Source organism: Hyperolius riggenbachi, chromosome 8 (genome assembly GCF_040937935.1).
Source record: "Hyperolius riggenbachi isolate aHypRig1 chromosome 8, aHypRig1.pri, whole genome shotgun sequence".
In the NCBI taxonomy this organism is placed as follows: domain Eukaryota; kingdom Metazoa; phylum Chordata; class Amphibia; order Anura; family Hyperoliidae; genus Hyperolius; species Hyperolius riggenbachi.
Genome location: NC_090653.1, coordinates 99,137,350 through 99,158,156, shown reverse-complemented (window position 1 = coordinate 99,158,156; position 20,807 = coordinate 99,137,350). Strand labels below are relative to the sequence as shown.

The 20,807-nt window shown below is 45.2% G+C and overlaps 1 protein-coding gene across 2 annotated transcripts in view; it reads left to right on the top strand.

Annotated features, from left to right (window-relative positions):
• Positions 1-221: 221 nt before the first annotated feature.
• Positions 222-20,807, top strand: part of LOC137529038 (kelch-like protein 13) — a 192,014-nt gene continuing 171,428 nt past the window's right edge. Inside the window, exons 1-2 of one of the 2 annotated variants that reach the window (XM_068250925.1) lie at positions 222-302; positions 17,621-17,694. In XM_068250925.1, coding sequence (XP_068107026.1) covers positions 17,642-17,694 — 53 coding nt within the window. In that variant the 5' untranslated portion in view covers positions 222-302; positions 17,621-17,641. Of the gene's footprint in view, positions 303-334; positions 663-17,620; positions 17,695-20,807 lie in introns of those variants that run through there. The other variant, XM_068250924.1, reaches the window with a different exon arrangement.

Below are 20,807 nucleotides of genomic sequence, written 5' to 3'. Positions count from 1 at the left end.
GAATGGGAGGTGAAAATTGTTTTGATGCATAAGGTGAAAAATACCCACTGAAATGGTTAAAAGAGTAGATTGCAGATGAGGGAGAATGACTCAGAATGTAAAGAAGAGATGAGGATGTTGATGAAAAAGCCTGAAAGGAAGAAGATATGGGTGTAGAAATATGGCTGCTTTATGAGGAACACTGACAGAGTGAGGGTGTAGTAACATGGCATGGAGAGTGACGTCATTACGAGCAGACGGAAAAAAAATCAAGATGGTGACAGAGAGCAGCTCCGGAATCTCTGCGTTGTGAGTGGCTGCGGGTGAGTGGAGGGTTCTGGGTCTGGGTACCGCCCCGTTTCCTCGCCAGAACTTGCCTCAGTGTTTAGTTTGAGGAGTCCGGTCTGCTGGGTGTGCGGGGCTGGATACACTGCGGCGGGACTTGGTGTTGGGATACATTCTGCTAGCTGGCGGCCAGGCGGAAGTATCCAGGAACTTAGTGCGGGATCCGTCCCGGCTGGGGATCTCTCATTGGCAGGCCGGGCAGCAGCGATCCTCCTCTGTAATGACAGTCCCGAGTGATGCGGGGAGCTGATACTGCATCACCCGCAGGTTACACGGCCCGGCCGCTTGCGTGACAGCACAGAGGACAGAGGGGCTGCTGGAGGCGAGTGACCTGGAAGGTGAGTATGGTGCATTATATGTAGTCGTAACTGATCCACACTGCCTAGTTATTGTTATTCATTTAGTTTGGGTCAGATGGGGTTGCACTTACTACCTTTATGATTTGGTGGAAATAGTATGATTTAGTATGTGTTGCACTCTACTTCATTTTGTTATTGAAGGATACATACTACTGTTATGTTTTTATGGTAAAGTACATTGTGTTATGGGTGATACAAGCAGACTGTGTTGTTATGGGGAGTACACTCTGACTCTGCTATTGGTAGCAGGTGCATAGCTAGAGACCATGGGGCTCCACAGCAAAATGTTGGTTCCCTCCCCCCTCACAAAAAATGTTTGTTCTCCAATACTTACTAGTTTTAGGTAGCCTGAGGTGCCCCCAAGAATTAGGCAACCCCCTAGTCTTAGTAGCCAGAGGCACCTCCAGTATTTGGTAGTTCCCCAGTATAACTAGCCAGAAGTCCTTTGCCTGCTCACATTACTCTGCACCTCAGGGGGCCCACTCAGAACCCCAGTATTGCTGCTGGTCATTGCCTCTAGGGCCCCCTTGGCTATGGGCCACATAGCCGGAGCAGTGCTTTTCAGCGCTGCTAGATTTGGGCGCAGCCGGCGGCTCCATAGACTACAATAGGAATCACTCCTATTGCAGCGCTCAGTGAGTATCGTCGGCTCCGTCAGAAGATGGAGCCGAGGTTGCTTAAAAAACACAATAATTCGGCCTCCAGCAATCGCTGGAAGCCAAATTATTTCATTCCCCCACTATCCATGGCAGCCTGGAGGTGGAATAGTAATTAAAACGGCCCGCACTTGTGCAGAAACAGGATCAGCCATATACCGGCTGTATCCTGTGCCCAAGTCTACCGGCGCCGATTTCAAATGTACTCTACATAGCAGCAGCTCCTATGGTGATCCTTACAACACTCATGGGGAGGCTACACGCTGGCTGGGTTGTCATAGGGAAGCATACACAGTTTCTGTGTTGTCATGGGGAGGGGCATGCATGTTGACTGCCATGCCATGGGGGGTGCATGTTGAATGTGTCGTGCTACTGGGGGGGGGTTATGGGGTAGAATGCTCACTGTCACGCCAAGGGGGTGCATGTTGACTGTGTCACGCAATGGTGGTACACGCTGTCTGTTGCTAATCATGCGGGTGGGGGGGTTACATGCTGACTGTATCTACCCATTGGGCTACACACTGACCGTCTCACTGTAGGGAGGTACATGCTGTCTGTCTTGTCTTAGCGGGTACATGTCTGTGTGGCGCTAGTCTATAGGGTGCCTGAGTTTCGACCTTCCATGCTGGGCTCTAAATTGAGCCCAGGTGGGGTGTACGGGGCTGCTCAAGAGGGTCACTTATGTGAGGTGAGGCACTTATTGATTGCGGTCCCCCTGCACATTTTTGTTCCTGTGATGTCCAGTTCATCTTCTTATATGGCTTTTTGATTATGATCTAATGCAGGCTTTCTCAACCCGGGTCCCCTAGAACCCACAGGGTTCCTTGAATTCTCTGCAGGGGTTCCTTGGCATTTTAGGGGGTACTGTAAAAAAAAAAAAGTAAATTGGGGGTCAGAATAATAATGAGCACATTAATTACAAAACACTCAAAGGAGAAAGTATAATGAGGGACACTAATAGGGGTAGTGAAATAAACAAAGTAGAAAGGAAGACCGGGTCTCTACCTGGATTTGTGCAATTATAGCAGAATTTGTATTGTGCCATAGCAGCCAGAAAAACTTTCGGCCAGAGGCCTTTATCAACACTTGATAAAGGCCTCTGGCCGAAACGTTGTGTTTCTAGCTGCTATGGCACAATAAAAATTCTGTTATCATTGCACAAATCCACGTAGAGACCCGGTCTTCCTTTGTACTTTGCTTGGCTTGCCATGCACCTTGTTGGATCCAGGTGCTGACTGGTTGATTCCCTGGTGTTAACTTAAAGTTTTGCAGTAGAGCTACTGGACTTTTTTTTTTCTCCTTCTACTGTGGTAAATAAATGCAGGGGTTCCTTGAGATCCAAAAATTATTTTGCAGGGTTCCTCCGGGGTAAAAAGGTTGAGAAAGGCTGATCTAATGTTTACAGACATTTCTCTATATTAGGTGGTGCAGCCTACTTTTCTCAGGATCTTTGTGGTTTTGGTTGATTATATCAATCCTGTGGTTTGCGGTTTGCGCACCCTGTATATATTTGGAATGCAGATATACAGTATATTTGTATGTATAAAAATGATGGAGCAGGCAAACACATAACGCTATGTCTGGCAGAGATGTGAGGTAACAGTAGGCAGGGAGATATTAGAATGCTGCAAATGAAAAAGGTCCTTGCATCTACCGCATCCGCAGAGATCCCGATCCACGGAGGCTGCCTCCGTGGATTGTAATATCTCCCCGCTTACTGTTACATCCAAGACCTCACATCTCTGCCGGCATAGCGTTGTGTTTGCCTGCAACGACAAACAGCCAATGAGAAGTAACTTTACGTAAGCATGCACTTTCTGTCCCCTTGTACATAGAAGGATCACTCCACAGTAAACCTTGGTGCTGTGGTTGCATTTTTTGGTGAGGGGCTACTAGTAAAATCTTATTATAATCTCGGTTATAGTAAACATTCGGGTATAGTAATCTACTTCTCCAGGTCTTGGCCATCCTCTCTTATTAGTCTATGGGAGCAACTCCTCAAATAGTAAATCCGGATATAATAAAAATTTTATCGTAAACGTTTTTTGGCCCCTACGCTGACTCTGGATATAATGAAAAGTGGGTGATGCATGTGTTATGTTAGTGGGAAACCCATGGTCAGCTGAAGTGTTCTCCCCGGGCTCTTTTAGCCAGGTACTGCACCTGGCTTGTTTTGGCGAGCACCCAGCTGTCATTGGCTCACCTCCTCATCATCCTCCTATGTGGTAAGCAGAGTTACGCAGAGAAGCATCAGGCTCTGTATTTTCCTGTTGTGCCCCACCCGGCTACTTTTTTGTGCCACCCGGCTGGATAAAATTCTGGAGTGTTACCACTTCCACTTTGCAATCGCTGATAAAAGTATTGTCACTATCCTCCCATGAGATTGTATGCACTCCCGGGTATCGCTTCCCTTGTTCACGATGACGCTCCTAGTAGCGTGTGGAGCACAGTACAGGCTACTTTCCCTTGTAGTGCTTACACAAAGAATTGAATGTGTGCATTAAAGGAAAGGTTCAGGGAGGGTGGGTAAAAAATAAAAATCAAATTCCACTTACCCGGGGCTTCCTCCAGCCCGTGGCAGGCAGGAGGTGCCCTCGCCGCCGCTCCGCAGGCTCCCGGTGGTCTCCGGTGGCCGACCCGACCTGGCCAGGCCGGCTGCCAGGTCGGGCTCTTCTGCGCTCCAAGGCCCGGAACTTCTGCGTCCCACGCCGGCGCTCTGACGTCATCGGACGTCCTCCGGGCTCTACTGCGCAGGCGCAGAAGTACTGCGCATGCGCAGTAGAGCCCGGAGGACGTCCGATGACGTCAGAGCGCCGGCGTGGGACGCAGAAGTTCCGGGCCTTGGAGCGCAGAAGAGCCCGACCTGGCAGCCGGCCTGGCCAGGTCGGGTCGGCCACCGGAGACCACCGGGAGCCTGCGGAGCGGCGGCGAGGGCACCTCCTGCCTGCCACGGGCTGGAGGAAGCCCCGGGTAAGTGGAATTTGATTTTTATTTTTTACCCACCCTCCCTGAACCTTCCCTTTTAAACACCAAGTGAACACCTGACTTATCTGGCTTTGCAAATTTGGCCTAATTGGCTATTCATGAGGCAATGCTCATGCAAAAATGCATTTGCTTTCGCATGCCAAACTGTGCAGGGTCAAAAACCAACACCGCAAAGCGGGAATTAGTTCATGCTTCATTAGCACTATCCAGGAGCGCCACGGGGAGGCTTCCCAATGCCCCCATACAACCGGGGGGGCCGCGAGGCCCCAAGCTCTCTCACTGCCTGGAGACCACAGCAGCACCCCGGAGGAGGAGGCTGAGGGGGTGCAACTTTCCCTTGTAGTGCAGATCAGAGTGGGCCTACTTGCTGCAAAACTGAGAGTGGAGAGGTGAGTTTTAAGTCCCGCCCGTGGAGGTTTTGGAGCCACTCGCATTGCAGATGCTAGTGGCTTATTATTTGGCTGCATTTTGAAGAGAGGCTTCATGATTGGCTCAAGTGTGAGCAGAAAGTTTTTCAGGACATTTCTTGCAAGTCCCACCTGCGGAGGTATCGGAGCCACTCACTGGAAGCGAGTGGCTGTCTCTATTCATTGACGGCTGCGATTTTTAAAGGGCCCTGGATACTGTACCAACAATTTGTCTAGCCTGTCTATGCAGCCCTAAGGTGTACATAACCTTGTAGTCCACTAAATGTGCCAGTGCTTGTACTGTACCTCCAATGGAAGCACAGAGTTGGTCCTTTGCAAAGAGAATGTAGCAGGGCATGCTGGGATATTTCTTATATAGTAAACTACTTTTTCTGGTTTCTTGGAGTTTACTGTAACAAGATAATACTGTATTTGTGTTCTGCCAGTACAGTCCGACTCTGTCAGTACTCTTATGGGCAGGGCTGTGGAGTTGGAGTCGTGGAGTCGGAGCAATTTTGGGTGCCTGGAGTCGGGAAAAAATGCACCGACTCCTAATGAATTTGTACCTGTAATTAAAATAGAAAATATGATAAAATGTTCTATTTCTCAGATAAGTCATTAAAAATAATGTATATATACAGTAATAGCTGTGTTCAGTCCACAAAAATGAAATCAACCAATCAAAATTAGTTACTTGTGCTGCTTCAATAAAGCAGTCCCCGTATTTTTGTTTCACTTTTTTTTTATTGAAAATTTTACAGTGACAAGGAAGAAGTTATACATCATAACATTACTTACAGGGAAGTACAAACGAAACAGTATCACATAGGAAATGCATATAGTACTAAGGGTGGGTACTCACGGGATAAGGAATAAAAGCATCCATATATGATAGAGCGCTATACCACATTATCCAACATTGTCAAACGGTTAGGAGGGACAGTGGGGGGGGGGGAGGGGCCTATGGATTATCTGCTTTACCTCCATCGGGGATTATCTAAATCTTGATGGGAATGCAAACACTGAAGATTGTACAGAAGGAACTCCAATGCAGTATCAGAAAGGGAGTCTACCATCCTACATTAACCACTCACGGCCGGGTGGAGACTACCCTTGTCAACAGGATTAGTACTCATTAGATAAAGGACCTGTCCTCCAGCGAGGTCAGGCCTGCCTATAAGATTATGGTGAGCCCAAATTACTTCAAGCTGAGTACTAAATCCTATGAAGTGGATCCGAGATGAACTTTTACTCCTTGCATAATTGTGTTCCTTACATATAGTTTATAGGGCATTCCTCAAGCCAAATACTTGTTTTGTTTTAATACCCTAATTTCCTATAAACTAAACAAGCCACACCCACAGTTTCTCCAGAGTGCCTTGGCGCTTGCAAGGGATTGTGGGATTTCAGTCTGGGCAGGTGAAAAAGGTGTTACTAGCTATAGATTTCAGAGGCAGAGTTTTCACAATCTGAGAGCTGCAGTGCAGATACAGATCAGTTGCCTGTGTAATGGAGGAGATAAGAGTGGAGTTTTCACAGAATATGCAGATTAGCATGCCTAGATACAGATAAGCTTGCCTGTGTGTGTAATTGTGTAATAGTGACAAGCAGAAAACATGTCTGCTCCCATTGTATCACAGGGAAAAATATTAATATACTGTTGAAGCTGTTTGAAGATAGATTTGCTGTGTAAACTATCTAAACTTTAGATAAGATATATAGACAAGTCACTTGTTAAATTTAGTTTTTCATCTCGGATCCGCTTTAACCTCCTTGCCGGTCTAAAAAATCCGGCAAGGAGGCAGCGCCGCACATTTTTTTAATTTTTTTTTTTTTTTAAATCATGTAGCGAGCCAAGGGCTCGCTACATGATAGCCGCTAAGCGGCGGCATCCCCCCACCCACTCCGATCGCCTTCGGCGATCAGAGTATGCAGGGAATCCCGTTGAGAACGGGATTTCCTGCAGGGCTTCCCCGGTCGCCATGGCGACGGGGCGGGATGACGTCACCGACGTCATGGACGTCGGGACGTCATAGGGAATCCCGATCCGCCCCTCAACGCTGCCTGGCACTGATTGGCCAGGCAGCGCAGGGCTCTGGGGCGGGGGGGAGCGACTCGGCGCGGCGGATCGGCGGCGAGCGGCGGCGATCGAAAGTTACAAGCAGCTAGCAAAGTGCTAGCTGCTTGTAACAAAAAAAAAATTATGCAAATCGGCCCAGCGGGGCCTGAGATATCCTCCTGCGCAGGTTACCCCGAGCTGAGCTCGGGATAACCGGCAAGGAGGTTAAGTAGGGTATAGAGCATAGGAAGTGCAAGTCATTCCTCTTCAGCAAATTAAGGATAGTTTTCCTACTGTGTTGGTAAATCACTACTATCTCTGCGTTGGGTGGAGATAGGGTAAGAAGAGAGAGAAGTCAGAGGTAGGAGGGAGAGTAGGTAGATAAAGGCAGAAAGGAAAGGAGTTGGGGGGGTGGACAAGAGAGCCCAGAGACGAAGGGGTCCAGAGACGAGGGTCTTTTGAGTACAGGCTTTGCATAGAATATATTTGTGTGTACGTGCAGAGTCGCCTGAAAAGAAAGCTCATTGGTTACGTGTCAGTGTGACTTGTTCAGGACCTAATAGGTAATTGATAAGGGGATCCCAGATATTATGGAATTTCTTCATGCTGTCATTCATGCAAGCTCTCAGTTTCTCGAAGAACAATATATTGCCAATTCTGTGTTTGATAGCTTCAAAGCACAGAGACCGAGTATTCCACGCTGCTGCTATTTTAATTTTAGTTACAGTGAAGATATAATTGAGGAGAGCGTTTTGCGCAACAGTTAGGTGTGGATAAGGACAGCCCAGTAAGACATGGAGCGGTTTCCGTGGGACTGGAGCATTAATCAGAGATGATGCCCAGGTACACACTCTGATCCATAGTCTACGTACGTTTTTACATGTCCACCAAATGTGGGCGAAGGATCCAGCCGTGTCACATCCCCTGAAACAGCCACCTGAGCACCTCGTGTTATACTTGGCTACTCTTTGAGGGCCTAAATACCATCTAAGTAAAAGTTTATAATTTACCTCAACCAAGTCCGCATTTATTGATATCTTAGGAATGTTGTCCCAGATGTCACACATTTCGGTGTAGTCAATCTGAAGACCTAAGTCTTCTTCCCATTTGAGTATATAGGAGGGTTTACTTTGTGAGTGAGAGAGCGTGAGTTCCCTGTATATGGATGAAATAATCCTTGAGGAGCGGGGGTTGGAGTCACAAATATTTTCAAAGTAGGTTCTACTCGTCAGGGAATCTACGTTTACAAGGTGCTGCTTTACAAAGTGGGGTATTTTTATATATATATTGGAATGACTCGGAGGGAGTAATTACAGATTTTTCTCGTAGGTAAGCAAACGATTTGATACCAGCATCAGTGACTAGGTCTTGGATTCTGTGGAGTTTGGCGGAGATCCACCATTGGTATGGACAGGAGGACTTTAAAGCTGCCGGGAATGAAGGGTTACCCAGGAAGGAAAGGAGTGGCCTATGTGCTGATATTAAACGACCAGAATATTTGCAGCTATCCCACACTTGTAGGCAGTGTTTTATAATAGGGTTATCAATCTTAGTACGGTGTGCTGGTATGAGCCAAAGGAGGTTCTTGATGTTAATAGGGGAGATAAGCTGGCTTTCTATATCTACCCAGGCAGGCCTATCGCTATCCACATGCCAGTTGGTCAAGATGGCCAATTGGGCTGCTTTGTAATAGTGAAAGATGTTAGGGATTCCCATCCCCCCATCCGCCCTTAGGCGGTATAAATAAAGTTTCTGAGTTCCCCAAATAAAACCATTAATTTTCCGCTAAATGGATTCAATAAACGGAGTGGGCAGAGAAATAGATAATAATCTAAATGCGTAAAGCAACTTGGGGAGAAAGGTCATCTTTATGGCCACTATTCTACCTAGCCAGGATATCGAGTACCTCTTCCAACACTCCAGCTAGTCCATTAGTTCCTTCACAAGCGGGGGGAAGTTGTGATGAAAAAGTGATTTATAGGAGTTGGTGAGATGGATACCAAGATAAGGCAGTTTATGGGGATCCCAGTCAAATTCAAATACATCTTGCAATGCATGCATCAGTTGTGATGGGAGGGAGATATTTAAAGCTTTCGATTTTGACGGATTAACCCGAAGTCCAGAGATTGCGCCAAATTGTTTCAATATCTTTGTTAAAGCTATAATTGATTTGGTGGGTTGTGAAATACAAACAATTAGGTCATCCGCGAACATGCCCACTTTATGCGTTCTCTTTCCCAGTGGGATGCCATGAATCTCCTCGCTATTCCTAATCTGAATAGCGAGTGGTTCGATTGATAACACAAATAGCAGGGGTGAAAGCGGGCAGCCTTGGCGGGTTCCTCTTGATATGGAGAAAGGGGGTGACTTAAAGCCGTTATAAATTACCGTTGCTAGAGGGTGCGAATAGAGAGCTTTGATCCACTTAACTAAATTAGTTCCGAAGCCCCATGCCTGGAGTGTAGATACTAAGTAAAGCCATGAGACAGAGTCGAACGCCTTGGTTATGTCGAGTGATAACAGCATAGCTGGTAGATGGGAAGTTTGAGCTTGGTGAATTAAGTGTAGAAGGCGTCGTACGCCGTCACTGGCTTGTCTGTTAGGCATAAACCCTACCTGGTCGTTACTGATAAATGAGGTAATTGCAGAGTTAAGGCGGGTAGCTAGAATTTTTGCTAGGAGCTTAACATCGGTGTTTAGCAATGAGATGGGGCGAAAGTTGGACCATTTTGTGTGATCAGAGTTAGGTTTAGGGATCATAGAGATCGTAGCTGTAATTGATTCTGAGTGAAATTAGGCTCCTTTGAGTATACTATTGAAAGCCTTAAGCAATCTAGGAGCCAGTATATCGCTAAATTTTTTTTGTAATAACAGGCTTTAAAGCCTTCTGGGCCGGGCTGCTTATTCGGTTTGAGTGACCCAATAGCTTGTTGCACTTCACCTAATGTGATTTCTTTATCCATGAGGTCTTTTAATCCCTCAGGGAGTGTCGGAAGAGGTATGCCTGACAGATAGGTTTGTATATTATGTACCGTGGATTCATCTGGGGAGTTGTATAGATTAGACAAGTTATGCTGAAAAATTTCCACAATTTTCAAGGGATTTGAGGTAAGTTGGTGCTTCTCTGTTTGCAGGGCGATAGGTTTGAACGTTGGGTCGGGCTGTCTAAGGCGTTTCGCTAGGAGTGTATCAGGTTTTGTTTTTTAGGTACAATTTTAACTTGGATTGAGAGATTTGTTTTTCAGCTATTTCAGTCATACTAAGATTGAGTGCAATTTCTACCTTCCTCAGGTTATTTTTGGTTTCCGGGTTAGGATTGCTAAGAAAAAGAGAGTGCTGTGCTGCGTATTCTCTTTCGAGATTAGTGAGTGTTTGGAGCCTGGTCTTTTTTCTTCTAGAGGCTATCTGTATTAGTATTCCTCGTATGACCGTTTAATGTGCTTCCCAGACCGTAAGGTCTGACACATCCTCACTGTTTTCGTTAGTGGTGAAATAATTAAGAAGTTCTTGCTTAACTTGCTGAACTACACTTTCTTCCGAAAGAAGGTAGCTATTTGGGACCCAGCGAAATTCGGAGGGATGCTGCGTGAGAGAAGAGACCACTAGTACATTCACGTCATGGTCAGACCATGGGATAGGATGTATGGTGGCAGATTTAATTAGAGGTAGAATTAATACCAAAACCCAGCAATGGTCTTTTCTAGAGAATGATGCATGCGGGTTCGAATAGAAAGTATAGTGCCTTTTGAAGGGGTTAAGTTCCCGCCAGATGTCGATTAGATGATGCGAGGAAAAAAGATTACGCAAACTCTCACTTTGCTTAGTATCCAAATTTGCTGGCTGGTTGGGCTGGCCAGGGAGGTGCTTGTCCCAAACTGGGTTGAGGATACATTGGTATCCCCACAGAGAAATAGTAGACCAACGCTATGTGCCATGGTAACCTTCAGGAGATGCGACAGGAAGGGGGTTTGCCTAGTGTTAGGGGCGTAGTATGTAACTACAGTAATCTGGGAATCTTGTAGGGTGCCCGTAACTAGGACTTATCTGCCTTCTGGGTCAGCTAAAGTTTTGGTGTGGACAAAGTTAAGACTGTTTTTAAAAGCAATCAGGACCCCCCTCTTTTTAACAGCAGCGCTGGCGTAGAACACCTGTCTGTAGTCTTTGTAGAGAAATTTAGGTTCATGCTCAGAGATAAAATGGGTTTCCTGTAGTCCCCGTATTTTTAAAGTGAGATATACATATCTGATTGTGACTGTACAGTATATATGATGTGTACACAGGAATCTCTTATATATACGAAATAACATCTATGCTGTAAGTATAAAGCCTGATGTGTAGCCATGTCACTAATAGAGATGGTCAATGAGATGGAAATAATTCTGCATTGATGCTGGTTTATGCAAATGTACTCTTTGCTCATGAAATCAAATAATTTGATATGTTGTTAAAATTTGGTTTGGTGACTATGAATTAAAGGGTACCTGAGGCGACTTAAAAGAAAAGCTTTATACATACCTGGGGCTTCCTCCAGCCCCCTTCAGGCCATTCAGTCCCTCGCTGTCCTCCTCCACCACCTGGATCTTCTGCTATGAGTCCAGGTAATTCAGCCAGTCAGCGCAGTCCGGCCGCATGCCGCTGCCACAGCCAGGAGCGTTCTGCACTTGCACAATAGTGCTGCGCAGGTGTAGTACGCTCCCGGCGGCGGAGTGTGTATGCACACTACACCAGACTGGCTCAAGTACCTGGACTCATAGCAGAAGATCCAGGTGGCGAAGGAGGGCAGCGAGGGACTTATTAGCCTGAAGGGGGCTGGAGGAAGCCCCAGGTATGTACAAAACTTTAATTTCATCTGTCTCAGGTTTCCTTTGTTACACAGTAGTACTATACTCTACATATGCACTCCCCACAGAGCTGCAGGGAACCCACTGAGAATGTTGTGCACATTGAACACAGAGGTGTTGTCTATCACCCATAAACCTTGTTCAGATTGTGCATGAAGAATGTGTAATAGAGGAAGAATCTCCTCATTCCCCTGCAGAGTACCTGCACTGCACATCATTCTTACATGTACCCACAGTCACACTGCCTAGGGCCTGATCCATGTTCAGATGTGTAATAGAGGAAGAATCTCCTCATTCTCCTGCAGAGTACCTGCACTGCACATCACTCTTACATGTACCCACAGTTACATTGCCTAGGGCCTGATAGATGTTCTTTGTTCTGGTCTGTACCTTTTACAAGCACTCTTACCAAGGACTAGTTTTAGTCTAAAGGGAATAAATATAGTAGTCTACATATCCTTTTCACTTCAGTTGTCTTGTAAAATTCCTAAGCGTTGGCAGTTAAGAGACGAATTTCATGTTACATACTGTTAATCAACAAAATTGTAATATGCTAATTAGAGGAGTCTGAGTCGGTGGAATCCTAAACTTCGGAGTCGGTGGATTTTTGGACCGACTCCACAACCCTGCTTATGGGTCAATGTTTTTCTGGCGCTGCAAGGAAAAAGGGACCATTTTTTTATTTTGAATGCCACACTGCACAAATATTTTCTACCATTTATTTGTGCAGTTGTGGAAAAAAGGTGTGCTTTAATAATTGTCCTCTAAAGGCATCCTACAGTGAAAAAATAAAAAAAAGTTGATCTTTACTTACCTGGCCCCCGCCCTCTATCTGCACCCTTGTGGTCTTCACAGTACCTACCACTGTGTCATTTTACCCCAAGTGCTGTCCCAGCCTTTTCACTCACCCTCCCGTGGCAGAAAGTGTTCTGTGAAGTTTATAAAACTTGCAACTGCCCAGGAACTCCCGACCACAGGACTGTGATCAAGGAGGCAGTTATCCCTGATAGGATAAAGGACAGCAAGGGACCATATAGACAAGGGGTGGGCTACTAAAATGGTCTTCGGGAAACCCGTCACTTAGTAAAAACGTTATTTAAATCAGAAAAAGCTCACAAAGTTGCTTAATGAGAACCCGAGGTGGGGTTCTTCCATCGCAATCCATATACAGAGGCTGGGTCTGTCTATAGAGCCCAGCCTCAGTTGCTAGTTAGTTCCCTCCAAAGCCCCCCCTGCGCGCTGTCAGACCCCATAAAACACAGCCGTGCTACGCGGCTGTGTTTACCTCGCTACTGTCAGTCTCGGCTGCTCCCCCGCCTGCTGAATCGCTCCGGTCCCCGCCCGCGTCCCTTCCCTCCAATCAGCGGCAAGGAAAGGGACGTAGGCGGGGACCGGAGCGATTCAGGAGGCGGGGGAGCAGCGACACTGACAGTAGTGAGCTAAACACAGCCGGCTGCGACACGCTTCGTGTCGCCAGCGCGGCTGTTTTATGGGGTCTGACAGCGCGCAGGGGGGGCTTTGAAGGAAACGAACTAGCAACAGAGGCTGGGCTCTATAGACAGACCCAGCCTCTGTATATGGATTGCGATGGAAGAACCCCACCTCGGGTTCTCTTTAAATTATAAAAAAAATAAAATGAAATCGATTTTTGAAAAGTGACTCAAAAGCAATTGTGCAGCATCCTGAACTTGCTCTAGTGCGCCCCAGGCCTTATTTGTTTTCTTTTTCGGTCTTTTCATAGAATGTCTGTCAAAATTCTTTCCTACTTGACTTTCTTAGCATCATAAACCTAGAGCTCATTCTTGTTCAATTTTAATAATACCCAAATGGCCACAATTTTGCTAGTATGTTTAATAAAGAATTCCATGATGCTTAAAATAAGGGTCCCCCGAGTCTTTTAAAGGCTGCAAAAAAACCATTTATTTGTTTCATGTCGTCTTTGAATTCTGCTATAGTCATAGGCTTGCAGTGACCCCTTAGCTGTGCTGAACCAAAAATGTTGTACAGCTAGATTCTGAGGCCCCTCAGTCCCTCACCGTTCCTGCCCTGTCCCTTTCTGAGCTAATAAAGTACATCTTTCCCTGGTAACTCTAGACTACTTAGTCTTCAGATGGTAAATAAGAAAGTACCTACAGCTGGCCTACCATCTGCAGGCTAACCCCAAGCTGTACTGCAGAGCAATGTCTTCTGAAAGGCACTTTTGCCCTGTTTCTGCCATCAGAATTTGGCCAGCTTTTGTGTCAGGGTACTTAAAGAGAACCAGAGAAGGAAAAAATAAAGCTTTTATACATACCTGGGTCTTCCTCCAGCCCCATACGCGCTGATTGATCCCACACCGCCATCCTCCGCTGCCCGCAGCTACGAGAACCGGCTCCCCGCTGTTCAGTCAGTTGGAGCCAGTCTAAGCGTAGCAGAAGTGCGCTCTTTGTGGATCTCTGCAGCAGTGTATGGAGAGATACGTAGAGGACGCACTTCTCCTGCGTAGCTGGCTCCGATGACGGGAGCCGGTTCTCGTAGATGCGTACAGCGGAGGACTGCGGCGTGGGATCGATCAACGCGTATGGGGCTGGAGGAAGTCCCAGGTATGTACAACTTATTTTTTTCATCTATGGTACATCTCTGGTACCCTTTAATGCCTGGAACACACCATGCAATTTCCCATCAGATAGATGGGTCAATAGATAATTTTCAAAATTTTTCTGATTGATTTTCTGATCACTTCTATGCAAATCGATCAGAAAAGCTATCGGAAATCAGATCAGACCTGTCGGAAATTATCTATTCGACCCATCTATCTGACGGGAAATTGCATGGTGTGCACCAGGCTCTAGACAGGTTAACATGGTTGCATGGCACTTCTCTGATTGTCTGTCTAAAAGAATCCGAGCGAGGTGGGCGGGTGCGGGCGCGCGCCTGCGTTGGGCGTGGCGGTTGTGTGCGCGCATTGCGCACTGGTGACGGCCGTAGACCTAGAGCCCGTTTTTAAACGGGCTGGGTCTACTAGTTTGGAAATAAAGGTGCATTTTTCAGTTTTGCGTCCTTCACTAATTACAAACCTGTAAATGTAAAATTAACAGTAATATACCCTCTTGACTACATATTAAAAAATTTCAGTCCCTAAGGTAAGTACGTATTTTTTTTTTTTTTATGTATATATATTTTTTTTCCTATACAAAACTTTTTTTTTTTTGTTTGTTTGTTTGTTTTTTGGGTACGATGGGAGGGTGTGGGAGGGAAATGGTTAATTATAAAAGTCAGTGTAGGGATTTTTATTAAATAAAAGTGGATTTTGGTGTAACTTACTATTTGGCCACAAGATGTCCTCAGTCATTATTTCTAATTCACGTACGTAAGAACTAGGGATGCTCATTGGGATTCCGTGGAAATGCAATTTCCGAATTTCCGATCGGAAATTGCATTTCCGCATCGGAATGCGGAAATCGGTAATGCAAGTGCGTTAGGCGGATTTCCTCCGGAAATCGCGGAAATTCCGCCCGACTTTTACATTGATTTTTCTTAAAAAACTATAAGGTCTTTTTAAAAACTTTTTTTTGCATCTTGTTCACATGATTCAGTTTAATAAACCCTGAAAATTTGGTGTTTCTAGGACTTACGGGGGCTTTGCTATTAACCGCTAAAGTCGGCGGATTTTTACTGTAATGTAAAATGCAGAAAATCTGCTTCTTACATTACAGGAAAAATCCGCCGACTTTAACGGTTAATAGAAAAGCCCCCATACGGCCTAAAAACACCAAATTTTCAGGGTTTATTAAACAGAATCTTCTGAACAAGATGCAAAAAAAAGTTTTGAAAACCACCTTATAGTTTTTGAGAAAATCGATGTTAAAGTCGGGCGGAATTTCCGCGATTTCCGGCGGAAATTCATCATTGGATTGCGGAAATTGGTAGCGGAAAACGGAATCGGTATTTGGCAATGGCGGAATGCGGAGTTACCGCAGAATCGGAAATTGGCATTTCCGACCATCCCTAGTAAGAACGTGAATCAGAGGTAATGCGTGGCACTGTAACAGGAAGATGCAATGAATGCAGGCATCTCATAGATGCTGGCATTTATTGAATCAGGGACTTAGATTAATGAATGGGAGCTGCATTCAGCTTGCCGCTGTAGACTTATATTCACGGCCCTTGTACTTCAAGTGAAGTTTTGCCGGGCTGTGAATATACTGCACAGCATGCAGTAAGTAGCTAATGTGCCCATAACAGGAGTGGAAAATGTCAGATTCAACATGCAGGGGTCAGTTTATGATGTGTTGAAAGTGGACAGATTTTTGTGAAAGACTATAGAAAGCAAACCTGGCAGTTTCAATTAACACTAAAGCCTTGTACACGGCAAGATGGTTCTTGTCTGAAACGGCTGGTCAGGGTTATCTTTGCTGGTCAGATGGATCACTGAGAAATCCAGTCTTGGATCATCTCGGGCAAGTGCATTATACTCCTTATCCCTTCCACTGAAGCTGTGTTATCATCCCTACCTCTTTCTAATGCAACAGTGCGCCATAAGGCTGTAGCTTTGAGATGCGTCTGTATTCGCTTTGCCCCAAAATATCACCTGAGTGATTAAAGTGGTATGAAACTTAGCATTTCCTCTTTTTTCTAAAATATTGTTTACAGTGTAAAATCTTCTACTACAAAAAAAGTTAGCAGAACATTATTTAAACAGTTTAAGGGCCAGTTCACACCAAAAAGCGATAGTGTAATGGCAAATGCTCAGTGCTTTTTGAAGTGATTTTTCTAAGCGATACTAGGCATGTGCCTAGCGATTTTCTAATCATGCCTAGCGATTTTTGGAGTGTTTTTTGGAGTGATCACTAGATAGATTTTAATATATAAATACAACAGCTTTGCAAGAAAAGGCAATGGCAGCTTTCAGAGCAGATACACTGTACTTTGTGGGGGCGAGGTCGGCAAAGAGCGGCTGTTGGGGGACACAGAGCCATGTCATTAAGCAGAGAACAGGGCTCTGTGTCCCATCTGCCCCCTGAAGATCCACCTCAGGTTCTCTTTAATGCTTCTGTAACTGATATCAGTAGATTGCTAGTAGTACCGTACTTATTTATTGGTACTGCAAGCTCTGAGATCAGAGCATTATGTTAGTTATTGAGATGAACCTGACTCTGAGAAACGATGATGATGATGATGATGATGATGAGGGGGGAGGGGGGGGGGCTGAACACCAGGAGTAATGCCAAGAGAGGACTTGCATCCGCTGAGTCAATGTAAATGGAAGCAAAACATGTCTACTCCCAGGTGGAGGCTCACCAGCTCTTGTTGTTTTTGGAAGGGCAGTTGTATGCTAATGTATACAGTAAATGTTACAATGTTACACTTAATGCAGAATGTGGACGTGGCACATTCTTCTAGTGCTGCTCAATTAATTAAACTAATTTCAAATATGTCAAAAAGAACAATAAACTTATGTCAAGACCGATAGTCATAGCCAGCGTCACAATTATTTATAGGTAGATTTACCTGGAAGATGTCAGTGTCACTCAGGTGGTTGTATCGCCTTGAATTGCTTTGGTATTCTGCAGCATATTTTCAAAACTAGGTTAAATATTTTTATTACACGTGTATAAGATGCGCGGCTTGGAGAACAGTAAACAATTGGCAGCACTGACTGTCCCTCAGTAAATCTTGCTATCTAGGGCCAGTCTCAAGTGTAGTTTTTGTGTGTGTAAATGAAAGGCATTCAGCTCTATAAGGTGGCAGTGCACGTTGCGCTTTCTTACTGTTAGGCCTCAGCCCTTGAGTAGTTCGTAAACCTTGGTGGCTGCATGCTTCAGCTGGACAGTTTAGTTGTGTAGGAGTAGCTTTTGTGAATGACTGTCTTAGTGTGACTGCAAAGCAGTGGCAATACTTCTGGCATGAGGTTCTGCTGTGGGCTGAAGAGGGCTGGTGTCTCTGGTGTGTGCTTCTGTGCAGGCTTTGATGGAGACAGACTGGCCTTATTGTTGTATTTCTCTTACAGGCACTCTGCTGGTGACGAGACATGGACTACCCTGTGACCAGGGGGGAGCTACTAACTGTGGGGCTATATGAAAGGTAAGCTGTAGGTTATTAGACTGTATGACAAGTAAACAGTACCTGCAGGATTTTGGGCTATATTACAGGTGAGCTGCAGCAACTGGTTGTTTAACTCTGTGCACATATAAGCTATTTGCTGCTGTCTGTAGGGCTGTCAAACAAGCAGAAGGGGCCGTGCAACAGGTAGACTGCAACTGGCTGCTGTCAGCTTGGAGTCTGTAGGACAGGCAAGTTGCAGGTGTAGACTTGTGGCAGAGTAAGCTACAGGGTGGGAGCCTGCATTAGAGGCAGGCTGCAGTTGCTCACTGTGCACTTGTTGGCTACAAGGCTGTTGGTTAAGCTGAGATAAAGGAAAAAACTAAGGGGCGCTGTATATTTAAAAAATGTGTATATGTCTCAAAAAAAGAGAAATACAAATTACTTCCCGCTGCTACCTCACACTGTGGGAGTACCTCCTACCCCCACAGAAAGTCAAATCAATCTAAATACAAAAAATAGAGGAGCGCAAGATTTAGGATTAAAAAGTTTCCTTCTCTTTATTTTGCTTTATTTTGTTCTTAATAAGAACCAAAATTAAAAAGATACAGATATATATGCACGTACATACAACCACTACTAATAACTACGTTTCCACACAGTCAAGAACGCAACTGTTGGTTAAGCTGTAGCTGCATTCTCTGGTGCTCCTGATTTTGGGTCTTTATGATGGGTAATATGGGGCTATAGGGCTGTCTTGTTCACGTACTGCAGCTTTTCGCTATGGAGGCATATAACATCCATGCAACCTGTTGGGATGTATTATGGGTAAAGTGAAACTGCTGTCGTATTGATATATTGGCACTCTTGGTAGACATTGGCATAACACGTAGAAAATATCTTAGAATTTTTGGCAATACAGTAATTTCACAACAGCCATTCATAGACTTCATGCACTAAGAAAAAACGAGCTCTACAGCTGAGTGACTACATAGATCTAGGAACTTAGCTTCACATGGGAACGGGGCTTAAAAACCCCAGAAACTAGCAACCGCTTACACCTAACACTCTCCAGCTAAGGAATCCCATTGGTTATTCCATAGACCAATAGGAAACTGCTGTGGCAAACTGATTATTTTGCCAGAGTTACTTGTGTTTACCAAATAAGGGAGAGCAGGAAACCCTGGAAAAAAGTAAATTTGAATAATCCTATTTTGATTTAACTTTTGATCTGACCAATGGGAATGATTCCTTGGAAGAGCTATCAGTGAACCAATGTAGAGCCTTGGAAGATTATTCAAAGTTGCTTTGATCTGGGACACCTTCAGTATGGCAATGAAAGGGGTGGTGGGCAGCTCTTTAAGCAAATTTTAGAAGAAAAGGCAGAAGAACAAATGTAGAATAACAGAAGACTAAAAGTAAGATGTTCAAAGGAGAAGAAAGAAGTTTTCTGATGAATGCCTGAGGGCATAGTATACAGAACATCGGTTACAGAAGTAGAAAAGATTGTATTTAAAATTTCCATGAATGCCAATGGGAATGTAAACACTTTTGTAAACTAAAGTCCATGTACTGATAACCAAGGCTGTGGAGTCGGCACAAAAATCCTCCGACTCCTCGACTCCAACTCCTTAGTCTAATACTTATACGAATAGATCTCGCTTCAGACCTCATATATAGCAGGGGCACCTGTCCCCCCAAATCCCCTCCGTAATGCGGGGGAGCGCTTCCGCATTGGGGCAGGGCTAACCGCCGCAGCCCTGCCCCACGCGCGTCTGTCAGCGCGTGTCTCCGCCTCTCCCCCGCCCCTCTCAGTCTTCCTTCACTGAGAGGGGCGGGGGAGAGGCGGTGATGCGCGTCTGATAGACGCGCTGGGAGGCAGGGCTGCAGCCGTTAGCCCTGCCTCCAGGAAGCAGAATCTGCGACCAAGAAGACGACCAAGGTTTGCGGGGGGTGGGTTTGGGGCTTCAGGGACCCTCGTGCAGCCGCGGGATAGCGGCGTTTTAGCAGGGGCACACATGCCCCTGCTATATATGAGAGCTGAAGTGAGATTTAGTCTCGCTTCAGTGTCTCTTTAACAGGGCTGTGGATTTGGTACAAAAATCATCCGACTCCTGACTTCGACTACTCAGTTTATGAAACCTCCAACTCTGACTCCAGGTACCCAAAATTACTCCGACTCCTCGACTCTGACTCCACAGCTCTGCTGATAACTGTGCAGAAAGATTCCTAGGATGTAATGGACTAAAATATAGATGGAAACAACTATATCAAGTAGGGGGAGCCCAGGATAAGTATCAGAGCTATACTTTAATTCGTCTCAGAGTCTCTTTAACTAATGCAGTAGTCCTGTTTTTCCCCTCCCACACCTCTGTTCCTCTCTGATTGTCCAATATTTCTCATGCTGAGACAATGCACTTTCTATAGTGAAGGGCAGGCAAATCAGGCAGAGGAGAGTAAGGGAGGAAATGACATCAGGATTGGCTTCAAAATAGCCACAGTTAAAATGGAAAATGCTAAGGGCTCTTTCACACTACAGGCAGCGGTGAAAGGCTAAAACGCTGCGTTTTGGCTGCAGGCGTTTTCAAGGCGTTTTAAAGGCGTTTTAACGCCTATACATTACAATCAATTGTAATGAGAAACGCCGCGGTAGGCCCAGAAAAAGCGCCTGGGAGCGTTGAAACGCAATGCTCCAAAACGCAGCGTTTAGTGTGAATGGTAAAATGAAAGTCTATGGACTTTCTTTTACCTAGGAAACCGCCAACTTCGGCCGTGGCGTTAAAACGCCGAAAAAGCCCTCTGGTGTGAAAGGGCCCTAAGGATTTTTTTTTTCTGTAGAAAAATAACTAAAAACGAAATGTGGACAGTGCAATACATATGTTATGTAAGTAGAGTAACTATTTATCTACTTAGGCATGTGTTTTTTTTTTCTGCGATAGTATGGCTGACAGCTCCTCTTTAAAAGGAAATAAATACGGCAACCTATATATACCTCTCACTTCAATTGTCCGTTAATGGACAAGAGCAGCAAATCCTAGACTGGTTAAGGTGAAAACAGACTTTTATGATTTTCATTACCATACATTTAGCAATACACAAACCAGAACACCATATTACAAACTATGTATAGCACATATGTAATTACCACTTACAGC